The sequence below is a fragment of the Notothenia rossii genome (genome assembly GCF_949606895.1).
Source record: "Notothenia rossii genome assembly, chromosome: 4".
In the NCBI taxonomy this organism is placed as follows: Eukaryota; Metazoa; Chordata; class Actinopteri; order Perciformes; family Nototheniidae; genus Notothenia; species Notothenia rossii.
Window position 1 is genome coordinate 89269608 of NC_136902.1, and position 18034 is coordinate 89287641.

The 18034-nt window shown below is 40.7% G+C and overlaps 1 protein-coding gene across 1 annotated transcript; it reads right to left on the reverse strand.

Moving 5' to 3' along the window:
* Window positions 1-1631: 1631 nt before the first annotated feature.
* LOC307037268 (eosinophil peroxidase-like) lies at window positions 1632-9470 on the reverse strand (the record flags this gene model as incomplete). The annotated part of the gene is made up of 13 exons (XM_079678050.1): window positions 1632-1792; window positions 4635-4847; window positions 5134-5371; window positions 5468-5638; window positions 5840-6098; window positions 6186-6346; window positions 6859-7222; window positions 7309-7515; window positions 7602-7731; window positions 8057-8189; window positions 8854-9029; window positions 9222-9309; window positions 9407-9470. The coding sequence occupies 13 exons, from the start codon at window positions 9468-9470 to the stop codon at window positions 1780-1782; spliced, it is 2217 nt and encodes a 738-aa protein (XP_079534176.1). The 3' UTR covers window positions 1632-1779.
* Window positions 9471-18034: the final 8564 nt, after the last annotated feature.

Consider the following 18034-nt stretch of genomic DNA (forward strand, 5'->3'; position numbering starts at 1 on the left):
CACACTACAGGAAAGGGAATTATGGCATAAGTCAGTGCCTTGTGTACTTTTATGAAAGCAGAGTATATAAGGTATTGAGATTTCTGTATATGACAAGGTTATATGAACTGATTGCAATAAAAAAAATAAACAAAGCCAATCCAAGACAAAAGGTAACAATGACTCATGGTCCTCTTGCACGAAAAACACTTTTGAAACATTTTTAAAGAGATTATAAATTCTATGCGACCTCCAGTTTTTGGTCAATTTCCAAAGACATTTATGAACAAAATAACAACTTCTGCATGATTTTTCAACTGGTCACGCTTGTGTTTGACAAGAAGCTCGACTAGGTGTGCAGACCTACTTTCCATTAGTAGAAATACCAGGTTATTTGTTTATTTCTTTGCTCAAGATTGAGATTCTTGTGATATGTTTTCTCGATGATATTTGCATCTCTCCCTGCTGTGTATATGAGATTAGTTTTGTTTTATAAAGATAAAGCAACACTTTCTGAGAATAAAGCAAAACTAAGAGTTTAAGAGAAGAGACTTTCAGGGGTGCGTCCCCATTGGCTACTCAGTTTTTGAGTGACAGCCCACTACACCACAGATCATACAGTGCAACTCATGCAGCAAACTCCGGAGTCCACTCGGACACGTTAGTGTCGGTGTCTCCTGGGGAGTTTCATGAACATATCGGACTTCTCTTATGGATTGCTGTGCATTATACTTACGTTGTGTAGTTTATACTATTCCAACTTTAAATATTTTAATACCTGAACACACTGCTGCTGTTAAATAATTTCCCAATTTGGGATTGATAAAGTGTCTGTCTGTCTATTTATTTGATAGATTAAAAAAACACATCTATGTATTTTCAAGCTAAAGGTGATACACAATATAAACTGTATACTATTATTATTTCAAAGACATGTTATATTTCAAAAGCATATATGGCTATGTTTAGGACAAACAATTAAAGACTGCTTTAATTTAACAAATTCTACAATATAAAAGAGGCAGATTTGCTTTTTTAAACAGAGCAGACCTAGGCTGTATACCAACACAATTAGGAACATGCTCACATCTTACTATGTTGGTCTGAAGAGCTGAAGCATTCATACACAATGGATAAAAACTGTGTTGTGTGGTGACCACCTATTTAACCACTGGGACACAATTCAAACTAGGAACTACAGTTGCGGTTATTGTTCCCACACGGACATGTTATGGGTTACCTATATATAGTGTGTGCCTTGTTGGCTCTCTCTCTTGTCGACCGGGCTGTGACCCGACAACATGTCCTTTGCAGCTTGTTAATAAATTACTATTTCTGCACCTTCCTTGCACCGCCTCTGACTCCATATCCTCGGCACTACAGTTGTTTCATTCTATATCCTGTGAGAACATGATATACATTTAGCATTCAAAACTCGACATACTATTCCTAGCCTGAGGAAGATATGAATAATCAACAGGTTTGAATGTAATCTCTAACATGTTCATGTAGAATAAAGACAAAAGAGTGATTATACAAATTACATTTATTGACATTTGAACCAGAAGATGAAGTCTCAAAGAATGTTTTCAATAAAAGGACATAAAACAAAAAGTGGATAATAATCAAATCTTTGAAATGTGTATGTAAAGACATTTGGTCAAATGAAATGACACTGAGCCAGTGATAACAACAACGCGTGGATGAAGCTGGTGCAGGTCTTTCTTCATGCCCCCCCTCCGTGCTGTCCCCTCAGAGGAAGTGGGAAAACGGGATAAGACCTCTGGACGCCACGTTGTCTCAATGATGCTTACTGTTAATATGAGAGGAAAATAAATCTTTTAGGGAAATGAAAAATATGAAGTTAACAAATAAAACACAGCTCAGGGGCATCCTGGACGGTAGGTTTTGCTACAAAGTTAACTCAGCCTCCATTGATTTTCATATCAAATTAGCGTGTTAATAAAATAAGCTATCATGGTTTATACTTGCATATAAACAGAATCATGAACGCCTGTTGGTAGAGTCAGGCACACGAGTCCATTTGAGTGTGTGCGCCGGTGTCTGAACGCTCACTTACTGCTAGCTATGTAGCTAACTGTCCCTGCTATTAGGCTACTAGCTCGCATTGTTATGGATCTAAAGTTAGCAGAAGCTAACTTTCATAGCACAGCTTTTCTTTACTTCTCACTTAACACAATAAAGAAACAGACCGTAAACAGACACAGACAACACAAATGATCAATAAATACATATATTTTCACTTGTAGTATTATAATAATTGAAATGCTGGTTCTTCTGGGTGTGTTCTATCCACGCTCAGCTACCGCAGCGCTGAGCAACCGCACCGCAGCTGCCTGCACAATCGCTGGAGGACTGGGCTGTCACTCAAAAACTGAGTAGCCAATGGGGAAGCACCCCTGAAAGTCCCGCCCACCTGGGACGTTTGTGTCAAAATCGAGCGCAAACGAGAGAGCTGCAGCGAGAGCAAAAGTCTTACCATTGAGAAAGAAGCAAAGAGAACTACAAACAAAAATATATGTTAAAACAAAGAAAAAATACTTATAGTTTGCATGATCACACAAATGATTTGTTTGCAACTTTTAGTTTTATTTTTGAAGTTACATTTATTTTTGCTTGACTCAGTTTTTTTTCTCTTAAACTCTTAGTTTTGCTTGATTCTGAGAAAGTGTTGCTTTATCTTTATGAAACAAAACTAATCCCATAGGTTCCGACTGCATGGAGGTTTGTTGTCGGGACATTGAGACGCCCCAGACAGGCAAATAAAAGCTTATTTGGGCAAAGAGAAAGGTACTTCAATGCTGAATGGCACAAAAACAGAGAGTGGTTAATTCTTTAAAAAACCACTAAACGAGCCTTCTGTGAAATATGCAGATTCGCTGCTGTCAAACGGCTTGTAACTTTCTCCAAATGTGGAGATGACAGCTTTGTAAATACCGGAATTAATAACTGGAACTTTTCAAAAAAAGTGCGCTTACTTCATTCAAACACCAGTCAACATTCAGCTTGTCAAACTGAAAAAATATTGAAAAAATAAGAGATGGAATGATGGAGCAACTGCGCTGTCATATGTGTGGGCTGGACCTGTAGTTTAATTTACAGGAAAGGAGTGAGCAGAGGGTCGAGTTCTCCATTCTTGTTCTGTTTTCTGTGACTATCTTCCTCCTGAACACCCTCTCACGGCCCGTCCACACAGCGGCGTGCGTTGACGCTTCACCATTCACTTTGAATGGGGTGACGTCACTTTTCGCCGAACTGCATTGTGGGAAGCGACGCGGAGCGCTGCTGGCGTGGCTCGCTGCAAAAGTTGAGCTATGTTCAACTTTTGACTCCTCGGCAGAAGCGTCAGCCAATCAAATCATATGCCAGTACAAGCTCTAGCCAATCAAACCGCTGCTTGTGAGTCAGGGGCGGGACATTCATGTGATTGGTTATTGGTCGAGTTTCAGACACGCCCGCCAGCAAGCGACAACGCACGCCGCTGTGTGGACGGGCCGTCAGACTTTCAGTTGCGCGCGCTACTAAAGAGATGCGTTACCATGGAAACCAAACAATGGTGTAGCTGTATTGAAGTCCGAGTGGAAACAGTAACATTTGGAGCGTTATGTTAGAATGAAACAGGTCATGACTCACAAATCAGATTTAGTCGGGATAAATATGACCCCGGGAGGAAACCGGGAGAAGTATGTCACATACACACACACTTCTTGGCCCCCCCCACTTCTGAAATGAATCTGGCGCCGCTGCTTCGAAGTTGTATTTATCATCTGAATTTGGCGAAACAAGTTTAATATTCTGAAAGCCAAGACTTTGTTTATTTGAAATCAGATGGAAACAAACTGTAACGGACCCTGCCGTGTTATCTATGATTACTATACGCCTTGCATTCATAATTTCAGTGGGAGGGAGGGGGGCGGCGCTGAGGAAGAGCAGAGGTGCCTGTCATCTTTTTTTGTCATCATTTAAAAAATATATATATATTTTACTATATTTACTTGTTTGCCTGTCCTTGTTTTTCTACCCTCCCTCATACTGTTAAGCGTCTTTGAGTTGTGAAAAGTGCTATATAAATAAAATGTATTATTATTATTATCTTCCCTTTACAAGCTTCAAAAATGTATTTATTGTGTAATGTTGGCAATCCAAGTTTCATATTCTGAAAGCAAAGACTTTGAACAAAGTCACAAGAAACCCGAACCCAGAAAAACGATTTTTTTACACAAATCCACTTTTATCTTGAAATGAGCCGTTGCGACTTCCGACTGATTTCGATAGAGCGGGTAACATATGAGCACAGCCCTCTGTGGATGTCAGTATGAGCACAGCCCTCTGTGGATGTCAGTATGAGCACAGCCCTCTGTGGATGTCAGTATGAGCACAGCCCTCTGTGGATGTCAGTATGAGCCAGAGAAAGATATCTGAGGAAAATTGTGTTTTCCAAGAAAAGTGGGAGAAAGAATATATTTTTCATTGAATTCAGGGGTAAACCACAATGTTTAGTATGTTTTCAGACCGTTGCTGGAATGAAAGTAAGCAACTTGAGCCGCCACTACTACTAATTTGTGTGTATGTGTGTTCCAAGTGAATTTGGGGCCCCCTGGTGACCAGTAAATAAATGATGTGGCCCCCATCACCGTCCAAGTTGCCCATCCGTGCTCCAGGCGGTCAGGTTCAGGCGTTGGATGCTGGAGCAGTAGACGAGTCTGTTGCATTTTGAGATGATGCTGAAGACGTCGGTGGGGACAAACAAGATGCCGGTGTTGTCGCAGATGACCCCGGACATGGTGGAGGTGGACAGAGCCGCTCTCTGAGCCGGGGAGAACACGCCCTGGTTCTCATACCAAAACCTGATGATATCAAACAACAGACTACAGTCAGCAGATCATGTGTTTGTGAAGCATTTATTTTCATGATTGTGCATCTAACATTTGATATAAATATATAACACCATATATTATGTCAGACATTTTTTTTACATTTTAAAATCTAATGCTCAACATAGGCATGAATTTAAGTACATGTACAATTTAACACTTCATCCACAAAACAAAAAGACTGTAACCTGTGACATGTAGATTGTTAGAAATCAGAACTAAATGTGATTCACATGTTATTATCTACATGGACACTGACCTGTCCCCCTGGCGGGTCTTCGCGAACTGTGATGCGATGAGGCAGGCGAACAGAGGCCCCACGCGGCCGCCATAAACAAACGGCTCCGCCACGCCTCCCATCCAGACGTCGATGTTGGCGGGGGTCCCGTAGAGCTCCAGCAGCTTATGGGCCAGGTCGGTGTTGTTCAAAACCTTAGCGAGCTCTGCAAGGTTCTCTGGCTGAGGCAGGCCACATAACTTGCGCCAGGCGTTGTAGCCTAGAGGAGAAAACATTGGGTAAGCAAATAGTGGATGAGGACAATAAGAAAGAAAGAAACATCAGAGAAGGATGATATTCAAAGTGAGGGATGTACCAGGCAAGCCATGGTCACGCCCCCTCTGTATGTTGAGAGAACCGAGATCCAAAGTCAGTTGCAACGCAAACTGGAACAAGCGCTCCCTCAGAGCGTCCACCATCATGTGATCCTGAGTGTTCAGCTTAGCAGGACGTCCAATCAGACCACGGAACAGGGGGTCAATGCCCCCTGGAGATATTTAAATAGAAGTTAGGGTGACAGATTGACAGGTTAGAGAAGCTGAAAACAGCATTCTCTACCATTATTGCATGAAAAAGTACTTTAGCAGTAAATGGACGGTTATTTTTCAGCCCTTAGACACGTTTTTTGGTTGACTTATAGTTGCATTTCTATTTGATAAGTTACTCCACTGCTCTCTGTAAAACTCACCCTCGAAGACGACCCTCCAGGGGGTGAAGAAGGACTCGAACAAAGGCATGGAGGGTAAGCTGGAGTTCTCCCTGTAGTTTTCACCCAGACGGAAATTGACTGGCTGGATGGTCAAGTGGCCGAAGCGGAGGGCTGCTGTACTGAAGACGTTGGCGATGCTGGGGTCCACGTGAGCATTGTAGCCTGGGTACTGGCCAAGCTGTCTATACATTATATCAGGACCCACAATGCGAGGCAGATAGTCCCTGAACACAAACAACTGGGAGAGACAGAGGTCGATTTTCCGTAAAACATGTTGTTGTAAGGATAGGAATATATAATCTGAGTGACCCCCAGGTTTTGCTACCTGTGAGTAAGCCCCCAGGATTTTGCGGGCCTCCTGGTAGAGCGTCTCGCTGTCCCACTGCGGGTTTATTTTCTTCAGCTCCCGGGCCAGGCGGTTGTGCTCACGCAGGAACAGAGTGTGAAGAGATGTGAGAGCGAGGTTCTCGTTCATGCGGGAGTCACCTTACAAACAGAAATGTACCCATTAGATAGTTGATCAGAGGAGTTTATTACAAATATTGGCTTTACAAACGATTCATCATGTCCTAATAGTTTCATACATAGGCATGAAGAGGTTCAAAAAAGGGAACATTTGCTTATTTACCTCTACTATAAATGACTTTCTATTTTTCTTAGCTTAGTTATTATATCTTTAATGTAGTGAAAACAATATGTTCTTTTTCTTTGATACTAGAAATGATTTAAATTCACACATGATGCATTTTTGTAGTGAATATTTTATTTTTTAAGTCTTCAAGATACTTATACAGTATATTTATATATACTTACTTATATGGACACTTAATTACAAGATAAGACTCACCTCTGCATTACAATATAAGTATTGAAAAAATGATTTATAAGACATATATATCACCTTAATGTGGTTGTGTATAGAAAAGTGTTAACTAAGCTATTATAGTGTAGCTATTAAGCCATTCAAATGTCGCCATTAGTGACAGGAAGAGATTTACCTGCGAGGAAACAGGGCACCTCTTTGGCTTCGGTGTCGTTGGTGATTTTCTTGCGAGTGGCGCAAAAGTTACCCTGCATAGGGTGGAAGGGCAGCAGCTCACGTCCGTTGTCTCTGAACTCGGGGTTGACGCGCAGCAAACCGCCGTCACTGTCGGGATCTCGGAGAAACTTGGCGAGCTGTTCCTCGGAGCCGTATACCTGGTTCATATCCAGGAAGGCCGTGGCCGCGTTCATCTGCTCTCTCTTTTTAGGTTCCCCGCCAAAATTGTAGGCGGAGTATCCTGAACCGCAAACAGGGGCCGCTCTGAACGTAGGGATGCAGCTTTTTGGGCCGGTTTGCAAGCGGGGGTCGCCGGGAGGAAGCTGATTGTAAGAGTCCAAGAGTTATGGTGGGAAGATTTTAAGTGAAAACAACATGTATATATTTATTTTTGAGCATTCAAACCGACCATGATGGGCAGGCATGGCTCAGTTTTTTCACAACTCGTGTCACAGTTGATGCCGTTGCTGAAGGAGCGGATGCTGGGGGAGAAGGCCGTGGAGACCATATCGTGTCCAGACCATTGACCGAAAGCGGACACAAAGTGAGGGTATTCTCGGTCGTTGACCACGCCTGCGTTTGTTGTGCTCAGTATGCGGTTGGACACCTGTCGCACCTGAAGGTGGAGGACAACTTGGTTTTAATTAAAATCTGCATTTACGTATATTAATCAAGGTGAGTGTTTACGATTTGACGTCGTACCAGTGGGAGGAAGAAGTTGTTGAATTTTCGAGTTCTGTCCCTGCCCTTCGGTTGGGAGATGTCGTCGTCATACTCAGCAGGAAGCCAGCGGGCTAAAGGGGTGTTGGAGGATCCGAGGCGCGGGTTTTTTCTAAAAGCAAACAGAAAACGGTCATGTTTGGAAACGCTGCTTGAGAAATCCTAGGTTTACACATCTCCTGTGGTGTTTGGCTCAAGATGTTTAGGTGTATTTCAAAAGAATTTCCCCTTCAAATGTAAGCCACCATTGCTCTCATACAGTAGACCTAGCGAGTTTCCACTAAATCAACACAGATTGCTTTATGGAATGAAAAACACAATTTCTTTTGACATACATGTATTTTTGTCCAATATGGTGTTTCAGAAGTCGAAATAAATGAAAATGCTTCTTAGATTAAAAAGTGCATTTTTTAAAAAAACATTTATGTTTCTCTTACATGTTGTTGCAGACGCCTGTGACTGTGCGATACGTGTTGAGGTTTGGTGTTGTGCGGCATGAAGGAAAAGTGACTTGTCTTGCACATCCAGTTATTTCTGTCAGCTTATTCAGGTCCTCTTCAGAGAGCAAATCTGTACAAAATATATATTTAATCGAGTCACATGTCTGGTTCATAATTGCAGCCTTGATATGCTCCGTGCCTACAACATGGTAAACCTCAGAAACCAGGAAAAGTTGTGAGAAAAAAATGTCATCTCTGTTTCTTCTGAAGCAAATTGGAAACAGGACTCAGAGAGACACGAGGAGAGCTGGAGCTTTGATGGCAAACACTGACGGTTTATTTGGAGCTATGGACGGAGAATTGACAAGACAGGCGGTGTGTCACGAGTTGACACAGCGGTTGCCAAACCAATTCTGAAGAGCTGTTCTGCAGCTCAAGGTTTTAACTAGTTCAGAGTGTAATAATCAACATTCTTTATCAGTGAGACTAAACAATTATGGACCCTGAATCTAACTAGAGCTGTCGTCCATAGGAAAAAATGTGCGCCAGGGAACCTTCGTCCCTGAACAGTAAACTACCTCATGGCGGCTTGTGCTCTGTCACAGACTGGCAACAACAATGCGCCCAAGCTGCCCCTCCTTAAGAGATAGCAGCAATACCCAAGGCCGTAGACCTATGCCATTAGGAAAAGAGACAGTGAGAGGAGACAACAACGAACTAGGTCGAAGGTTGAATACCTAAGCTAATTATTCCCTGACACAGGTGTTCTTTTTGTTTGGTGCCACATGTCTGACCTGTCACGTTGAGTGAGCGTTTGTGTATATGATGAACCCTCTCCTGTAGCAGGCGGAGGGTTTGTGCCATGTAGTCTGCAGATCTCACAGCTGAGCACGTTTCACCGCTAGGCTGCTTCAGCAGGCGGAGAGCATCGTGAGGACGAGTCACCTCTTTACGGACCCGTCTCAGACTCCTGGAGGAGAGAAAGTCACAAAATCAAACAATGAATTTAAATTGTTTAATTTTTTGGGAGATTCCGTAACTTTTTCCATAAATTTTTCTGAAATAATGCAATGAATGGCTTGCATGCAAATTAAAAACTATTTAGCGTACATGATCGCAGAATTATATTAAAATAGAAATTACTATTTTAAAATGAACTCACTCTTCTCTTGAGTACTTGTAAGCATCGTCAACAATTTTCTTTGCCTCCTCAAAACAGGTTTGAAGAAGAGGACTGCCGAGTTTTTCCCCTGCGAAGAACACATTTGTCAAATATCGAAATAATTTGGAATTAGCAGTAATGTTACACAGATGTAGAAATGAAACAGTGATTACGATGTAGCTTACCTGCTGTTTTGGATTGAGCAGGAATCAGGCAGAGGCCCAGCACAAGAAGGGCAGAGAGAAGCATCTCTAATACAAAATAAAAAAAAGTCAATACATAAACTAAATCTAATGTGGTTGTAAAAAGCTATGTTTTAGCATAATGTTACATCAAAATATCAAAACATCCCAATAAAACACACATTTTCTTACCCGTGTCTTTGAAGACTCCTGTGAAGATTTGAGTTGCTCTTGAAAAGTATGATGTCTTCTTCTTATACTCAGCGTGAGGCCTCGATGCCTCGCCCCCGCGCTGATTAAGTGAAGATAATGTCCGTAAAATGCAGTTCCTTCTTCCTTCTCTCCGTACTGCAGCAAACCCCTTACCCTAATCAGTTATTGTTTCTGGTCAACTTATGTGAAAACTGTCATGTTTAATAAGTAACTGCATTATATTATACTACCATTTACAGTATTTTAAGTGGGAAGGTAAGTAAGTAAGCTGATGAATACATTATTTTTAAAACATTTTTATACCATTTTAAAAAATAAAACTTTTGTACTTTTGGACATTCTGTGGGCACATTTTGTTATGGTTTTTCTTCAGATCCAGTCTTTTATTTTTAACTGGAGAAATATTTTGTATCCCACATTTAAAACAAATAATATTAGCAGCACAGTTTTCTTTATAGCGCTTGTTTACTGATGTTGCCGTATTGTGGCTGATGGCCCTCAGTGTTACTGCCAGGGAATAATTCCGCCTGCATGTCATCTTTCGCCCTCTGATGCAGATGCCCATGCTATCTCCCTTAAGGAGGGGCTGCCCTAGCATTTTGTTATTGCTACCATTATGACCGGGCAACTCTCGTTATTGTTATGGGCAGGGCAGGGCCGGTTCTAGAAATGTTGGTGCCCTAGGCGAGATTATGATTTGGTGCCCCCCCCCCCCCCTTCAAGGAATACACAATAGCATATATAAAAAATAAATGAAAAATCTCGACAAAAGACCAATACACTACAAAAGCTGAAACGTATTGACATTTTTTTTTTACATTTTAAAGTAAAAAGTTTTCAATCTGGTGCACTTTGAGCAGAATTACTAAAGACTAGATCTAGGGGGTACAACTCTAAATCACCCATATGAAAAAGATCGGTTTACATTTTAATAATAAAATAAGTATGTGAACATAAACAATAACCTACCATAGCCAATTACAAATAAATGTAACGTATTTTATTTTTGTTGTTCATTTATATCTTATTTTACCTACTTAACATTTATTCATTTTTTTTTTTTATATCTCCAGTTTTAAACAATATTTTTGGTTTACTGTCCTATAGTATGCATTGGAATGATTTCAAACCTGTTGTTATTTATCCTAATAATTATAAAGGTGTGCCTTGGAAATATTTGTTTCATAAATTGTGACCAAACCGTTTGAGACCCACTGAGACCCCATTTACACGGGAACGTTTGCGTTTAAGCACTGTATGCGTTTTCAAAAAAGTCTTCTGTTCACACGCATTCGGCTCAATTAACGTGTCCGTTCTCACGAGACCGCTTTAGTACATATGCTGGGCCTGTAAGTGGCGCTGCTGCCACCACAAAATACACGAAAAGCAGCGAAGAAGACCCCGGAGCATGGTTGCCATGGTTGCCCTTTTGTTTATTCTCCGCGGTGGACGGCATGTTCTCCTGCTGTATATCTCTCCGGTAGTCCACCAGCAGATGAAAAACACCCACCTCACCGCCTCTTCCAAGGGACGAGGGAACCGTGCAGCAGAGTTTCCGTTAAAAAAATGTTTCGCTGGTCAACATGTCATAAAGTTTCAATCTTCCGGACAAAATTAGAAAAGTGCCGGTCAGAGGTCTTCTTTGTTATTTATTGAGCTAAAAAACAAATTGATAACAACTCTATATAATAATAATAAAAGGAGCCTCTCTTTTCCTCCCCCTCTTCTGACAGCCCAGCAGCTGATCTCTGAGCAGACGTGGGGAGAGGGAGGCGGGGCTATTTCATCGTTATCAGAAAATGATCGTATAGAGGCGTACACACAGAGCCGTTTGACCCCACAGAGAATTTTGTTTTCAGATCTACTGTATCCACCTTGGGACCCGTTATCGTTTGCGGGCTCCGTTTCTATCGTTTTGTTACGGCCTCGTGTAAACGAAAGGGCTATATGCAAGAGAAACTATGCAGATACAACCAGCATCGTCCTCGTGTAAAGAGGGTCTGAGACCCCGTTTACAGATAACTTAGACCAGGGATGGGCAACTTTGATGGTGGTGGGGGCCACATAATTGATGTACTGGCCACCAGGGGACCGCAGATTCACTTGGGACACACACACACACACACACACACACACACACACACACACACACACACACACACACACACACACACACACACACACACACACACACACACACACACACACACACACACACACACACACACACACACACACACACACACACACACACACACACACACACACACACACACACACCATTTGCTAATAATCAATCAGATCGATGGATTCCAGAGAACAGGACACTTCAAAGGCCTTTTTCTCAAAATGATGACTCAGTGACAGTCATTATATAATGTGACACATTGTGTGTAATATTTGGAGAGCAACAACAATCCTGATATCATTAGAAAGCTAGGAATCTCCTCTTTCCAACAGTGTATACAACTCAAAATGTGTCTTCGGGTCTATGCGACCGATTTCGATGGCAGGTCACTTTGCATTAAGTAAAATAAAGCTAAAATATACCCTTTTTACATACAACACTTTCTGATAATCACACACTATAATAATTCTTCTGTGTCACTATATGAAACTAAATGACTTGCAACTGTCACACATTTTTTATAAACAGCAATAAATTCACTAAAGTGCATTGAACACATTGCATTAGCAAAATACACAATAAAGTACGCATCTTTAGCTTAACAGCTTAAAGGTAGAGTGGGTAATTCACTTCAGAAACACTTTTTGTTATATTCCATGGAATGCTCTTAACATCCCGATAGCAATGAATACATTAAATGCTTTGACAAAAAAAATACATAAAAACATTTCATCTGTGGAAGCCGTGGCGCTGTAAAAAGCACGACCAATCATCTGAGCCGGCCCGGCTAAAGTAACTGGATGGCCTACCTGCCTGTCAGCCTTCCATCTGTGCACAAACTCATCTCGTGCCCTCATTGGTCATGTGCGCATTTGTGTGTGTTGGAGGAGGGGCTCTGTAACAAAGTCTGAAGGAAGTGGCAGATTTTTTCCGGTTGAGTATTTTCAAATTCTGGTTTCTCCAAAATTACATACCCCACCTTTAACAGTCATACTGTAATATGGAGGCACGAGCGCTCCAATACAAAACGGGGACCTAGCTTACACACTCATTCCTGTCCAACCTCACTTATCAGTCAAAACACAGTTAAACTCCTCTAAAACGTACTAACTAACTGAAATATTTTCCAAGGTCCATAACTTTGACCCAGTTTATCAGTTCATTCTGTCCTGACTGAGCACAGGCACCTGTAGCCTTGGCTGCTGTGCTCTCAGTGTTTTGTCTCCCTGTTCCTGCCTGTTGGCGTCAGCTGATAGAGGTGTTATGATTCTATCTTGTTACGCAGCATGTTGATTACTCTCTCAGAACTAGCTAAATACATCTGGGGTAGAGTTCTTCAGAATTGACGTGGCAACTCTCCCGTAAAGTCAGAACCTCTGACTCTTGGACTTGTTTTGTGAATTCTCCGGCCGAAGCTCCAAATAAACCCATCAGTGTTTGACATCAAAGCTCCAGCTCTCCTCGTGTCTCCTTCCTGAGTCGGTGACTCCTCCCCCACAATATCTACAATAAACTGTGAGCATTAGTGTAAAGGAAATCTTATGGTATTATTTTAGTATGTTTTAATAAAACAATTACAAAAATATAATGTGGATTATCGAATATTATAAAATGTTTATTAAAATCACCTCATGGCAGGTCAGTGAAAATAGGTCAATGTCAATACAATAATTATCATCCACTTGTTCAAACATTAATGACAGTGAGATAAAGTGACCTCAATGATGCAGTGCATTAGGTGGTCATTTGGTTTCTGGTAAAAGACCAAATTAAGATAACTATAAAATATATTTTCTCCCTTTGCTTCCCCAATAAATGCAGTATAGTTTAGTCTGTCTTTTAAAGAACACAATGTTTTAAAAACATCCACAGGTAGGAAATAGCAGAATTATGTGTGCCTAATGTGATTATATTAACCAGTCTCTCCCATAACAATAGGCAAGTGCTCAAGAGTCATAAAGTAAAAATATGAAAAGTGTGAAGCTCCTCAGCTGAAAATAGATCAGAGTGACTGTGTTCATAGAGCCTGCTCTCACCAACATCTGAGACAACTGTTGGTGATTATTTCATCTCTCATTTCAAAACAGATAAGACACATGTTTTTGTTTTTTTTACTAACAGTATGATTTTTTAAATGTTTATAATCAACTTTGTGTGTTTGCAAATAGTATTGCAGTGATATGTCTATAGTAGGCTATTACAATGTAAGAGAACATGAAAAAACAAATGTATGAATGGCTGTTACTGTGAAGCCTGTCCGTCAGCTTTCATTTACAGGAGAAAAACAATGAGACTTTAATTTGCTGCTACTAATACCAACCCATTCTCTTCAGTCTGTGTACAAATGACACGGCTTTACACATTGGAAATGCGTGCAATAGATACGCAGAAGTCCGATTTTGCGTGCATATGATACGCTATCCATTCCCATTGAGATCTGAGGCCGAGTTTCGCGTGCATATGATACTCCCACGTTACGTTTGTTATGAACGTATCTCAAATACGTTTAGTTTCTACATATCTTTGTCATTTATTGCCTTGCTTATAATAATGATAGTCATTTATAAATATCATTTTAGAGCACACATTTGAAATCGAGAATTGGGCTCGATATATGGTTAAATTCAAATCAGTCGGCGAGACGATGTGAATGATAGAAATAAAGAATATAAAAATTAAGAAGATACTGTAAGTGATCTCTACAATAAAACAGTTTAGTGCCGGATGTACAAATATATTAATATGAGGATGTGCAAAACAGACAAACTAATTAACCTTTATTAACACATTGAAGAATACTTTAGGTTAAGGTCTTCTTTCAAATAAGAAAAAAGCTTTGGGGGTATCTATCTACAGATACGTATTAAGCCTGACAAAGTACTTAACGTCTAATATATTACTTTCCTGCAATGTTAACCATGTTGATGCACTTATTTTAACTGATATTATACACATTAATTATACTCTTATGTATGTAGATAGAATAAGAAATAATATATGATACAACAAATAAATAAAAAGATAAAAACACTGGCATGTAATTTACGTTAGAATAAATAGAATGGTTTTGAATAATAGATGAGAGTAAAATCTACGTCACTTTATAGCACCCAGACCCCACGCAGCATTCTCATCTGTTTGTCCTTACTGGTGTCATTTTCTGGTTGCTAACAAACGCCATGGTAACACATAAACACTGATGTTCCGCTGTAACGGTGGTGGACTCATCAGAACAGAGTGGGCGAGCTGACCAATCAGAGCACACTGGGCTCACAGGGAGGGGGGGGGGGGGACAGGAGCTCCAACAAGCCGTTTAAGACAGAGAGGCAGTGGCGGCCGGCCCATAGGGGCGCTAGGGGCGCCGCCCCCCCTCTTCCCACATGTTTGATTGTCATTAAAAATGTAAAATAAATTAAAAAAATATATTAAAAAATATATTTTTTTATTTTATGTTTATGTTTAAAGAACAAGGTAAATATTATATAGTTGGTATCAGTAAAATGTATAATCTACAATAAAATCTCGTTTAAAATTGTTTTACAATGTTTAAAGTTGTTTCCTGCCTGGCCGCAGCGTGTATCATTACCCTCTCTCGTCCGGGCGGTAGAAAGGAGCCTTCAGCCAGAGCAGCTGCAACCAACAAGCTGACTGTTGCTATCTGTAAACTATGCCGCCGAAACATAATTTCGGCCAATCAGCGTCGTCAGATCTGATGCTCAAAGGGCGCCCTGTCAGCGCCCTGGCCTGTGTGTTGTTTAGACTCGTATCCAAGGTGACGCTAGAGTAGTTGTTGAGGATGGCTGCGTCTGCAGGTGTAGACTCCGGTGCTCGTGGATCGCCGGAGCTGTAGATTAACATTTACATGCTTATTGTAGTTGTAAGGGCAATGCCTTTGGCACCATGGAGCATATGTGTGGGCTGGACCTGTATTTTACAGGAAAGGAGTGATCAGAGGGTCGAGTTGTCGATTCTTGTTCAGTTTTCTTCCTCACCCTCTCAAACTTTGAGTTGCGCGCGCTGCTAAAGAGACGTGTTACCATGGAAACCAAACAATGGTGTAGCTGTATTAAAGTCCGAGTGGAAACAGTCGTGACTAAATCTGATTTTGTCAGAAATCGGGAGAAATGCGGGAGAAATATGACCCCGGGAGGAAACCGGGAGAGGGCAATGAAATCGGGAGTCTCCCGCGAAAATAGGGAGGGTTGGCAAGTATGACACACACACACACACACACACACACACACACACACACACACACACACACACACACACACACACACACACACACACACACACACACACACACACACACACACACACACACACACACACACACACACACACACACACACACACACACACACACACACACACACACACACACACACACACACACACACACACACACACACACACACACACACACACACACACACGAATACTTTATTTGGTTCCACAAATTATATTACATAAGACAGGGAATCAAATATATCGGGGCTAAGCAGCACATAACACTTAGGGGAACACATAGCATCTCCTAAATAATTGTCGTTACCAGCAAAGAATAATAAATACAATATATACCATCATTTTTTTGTTTTTGAGTTAACGATGCACTGTTAAGAATTAATCTGAGCCACAAAAATCTCAACACAATACCTTGAAGCTCTTGCTTTAGCCTCTCCACCTCAAGTCTTCTGTAACTCCAGTTCTTTCAGCTTGGCTGTTTGAGCTTTATTAAATAAGTAAATGCATGAATGTTAGTTTTTGGTTTATTCAACCATCTATTTCCTATGTGATTACTTTAATACAATTGCATAATAGGAAATACTCCTCGATTCAACAAACATCAACAAATATACAGTCAAATGTTGAGTTACATTATAGTCATGTTAGCAGCATGATGGAAATGTGGGTTATTCAGTTCCTACAGACATTTGTGTTCCCACGAAAAATGCATTCAAATGATTTTATTGCAACCAGAAGGACAATAAGATGTTACCGGCTGTTAATTAAATATAAAAAATGTTAACAATTAGTTGATTGTCACGAAATGTGGTAAATGCCTCTCGATCCCTTAACACAGCAGGTCAACATTGTAGTTAGTCCAATGGTTTGGCTTATGCCTAAAACTACAGATGCTCATATCAGCCTCAACTGAATGTTGAGGTCGTGTTGATTAGCACATGTTAGCAGCATGCTACATGCTAAATTAGTTTTGTTGGTGTAGATTTGTTTGTTTCTCTCCTTCCTACATGAAATTAACTCTGTTGATTGAACAGAAAAGGACACAGCTAACGAACAATATCATTATTTGCAAGTAATACAGCAAAATGATATAGTTACACAACTATATGTAAAAACTTCCTGTAACAAAGCGGTGGTTTCAATATTTCACCTTACACTCTTGTCTACAGTACCTTCGTTCTCTCTCTGAAGGTGCCTCATCTCCACCCTCTGTTCAACCAAAGAGGCGCTCATCTCTCTCAGCACAGCGTGGATGTCTTGAGGACAGGTCTGTTGGTGCTCAGACACATTTGTTGGTTCTCCTCCCTGGGATTCAGGATGATGTGGATCAATGTCATTGTCAGACTGAAGCTGAGCCGTAGAAAGAGAGCAGATCAGCAGCAACAGAGGAAAACACATGGTCATCTCCATTCTCAAAGCGGCAGTCTGTTCAGATCTACTTTAGAGTCTCTGTGGTAATCCCAGCGTTATATAGTGTCTTCTGCTGATCAATCATTACTGAACATATTGAACATAAATATGTGGAAACAAACTATTTTGATAATACAAAACAGCATACACACCTACTGTAATTATCTAGAGGTACCTTTATGGTGGAGTGTGGATACAAAGTATTTTTGATAATCAGTTATATAGTTTATCAATATCAAAAACTATATTTAGGGTTCCTAAAAATCCAATTCAAGGACATTTCAAGGACTTTGCAGGCCATATTCCCTAAAATGTAAGGACCCAACACAGTATAGTTTGAGACACGGATGGAAGTAGATTACTGTTGTGAGAAGGAGCGGGCTTTACAGAAGCTCAGAGACAAAGAAAGAGAAAGAGTTACAGGGATGGCAGACTGTCTCTTGCTTTCTCTAAAGCAGAAAAACAATATGTCGGTTGAGCCATAGACTTATTTACAAGTTGAAGAACAAATTAAATAGCTGACATTTTCAACAATGTACAATATATTAGACCCTCCAGAAAAACGCGATTCTGTGATCGCAGAATTTACCGCATAATCAGCAAAATGGTGCAGATTATCAAAAGGCCGCATA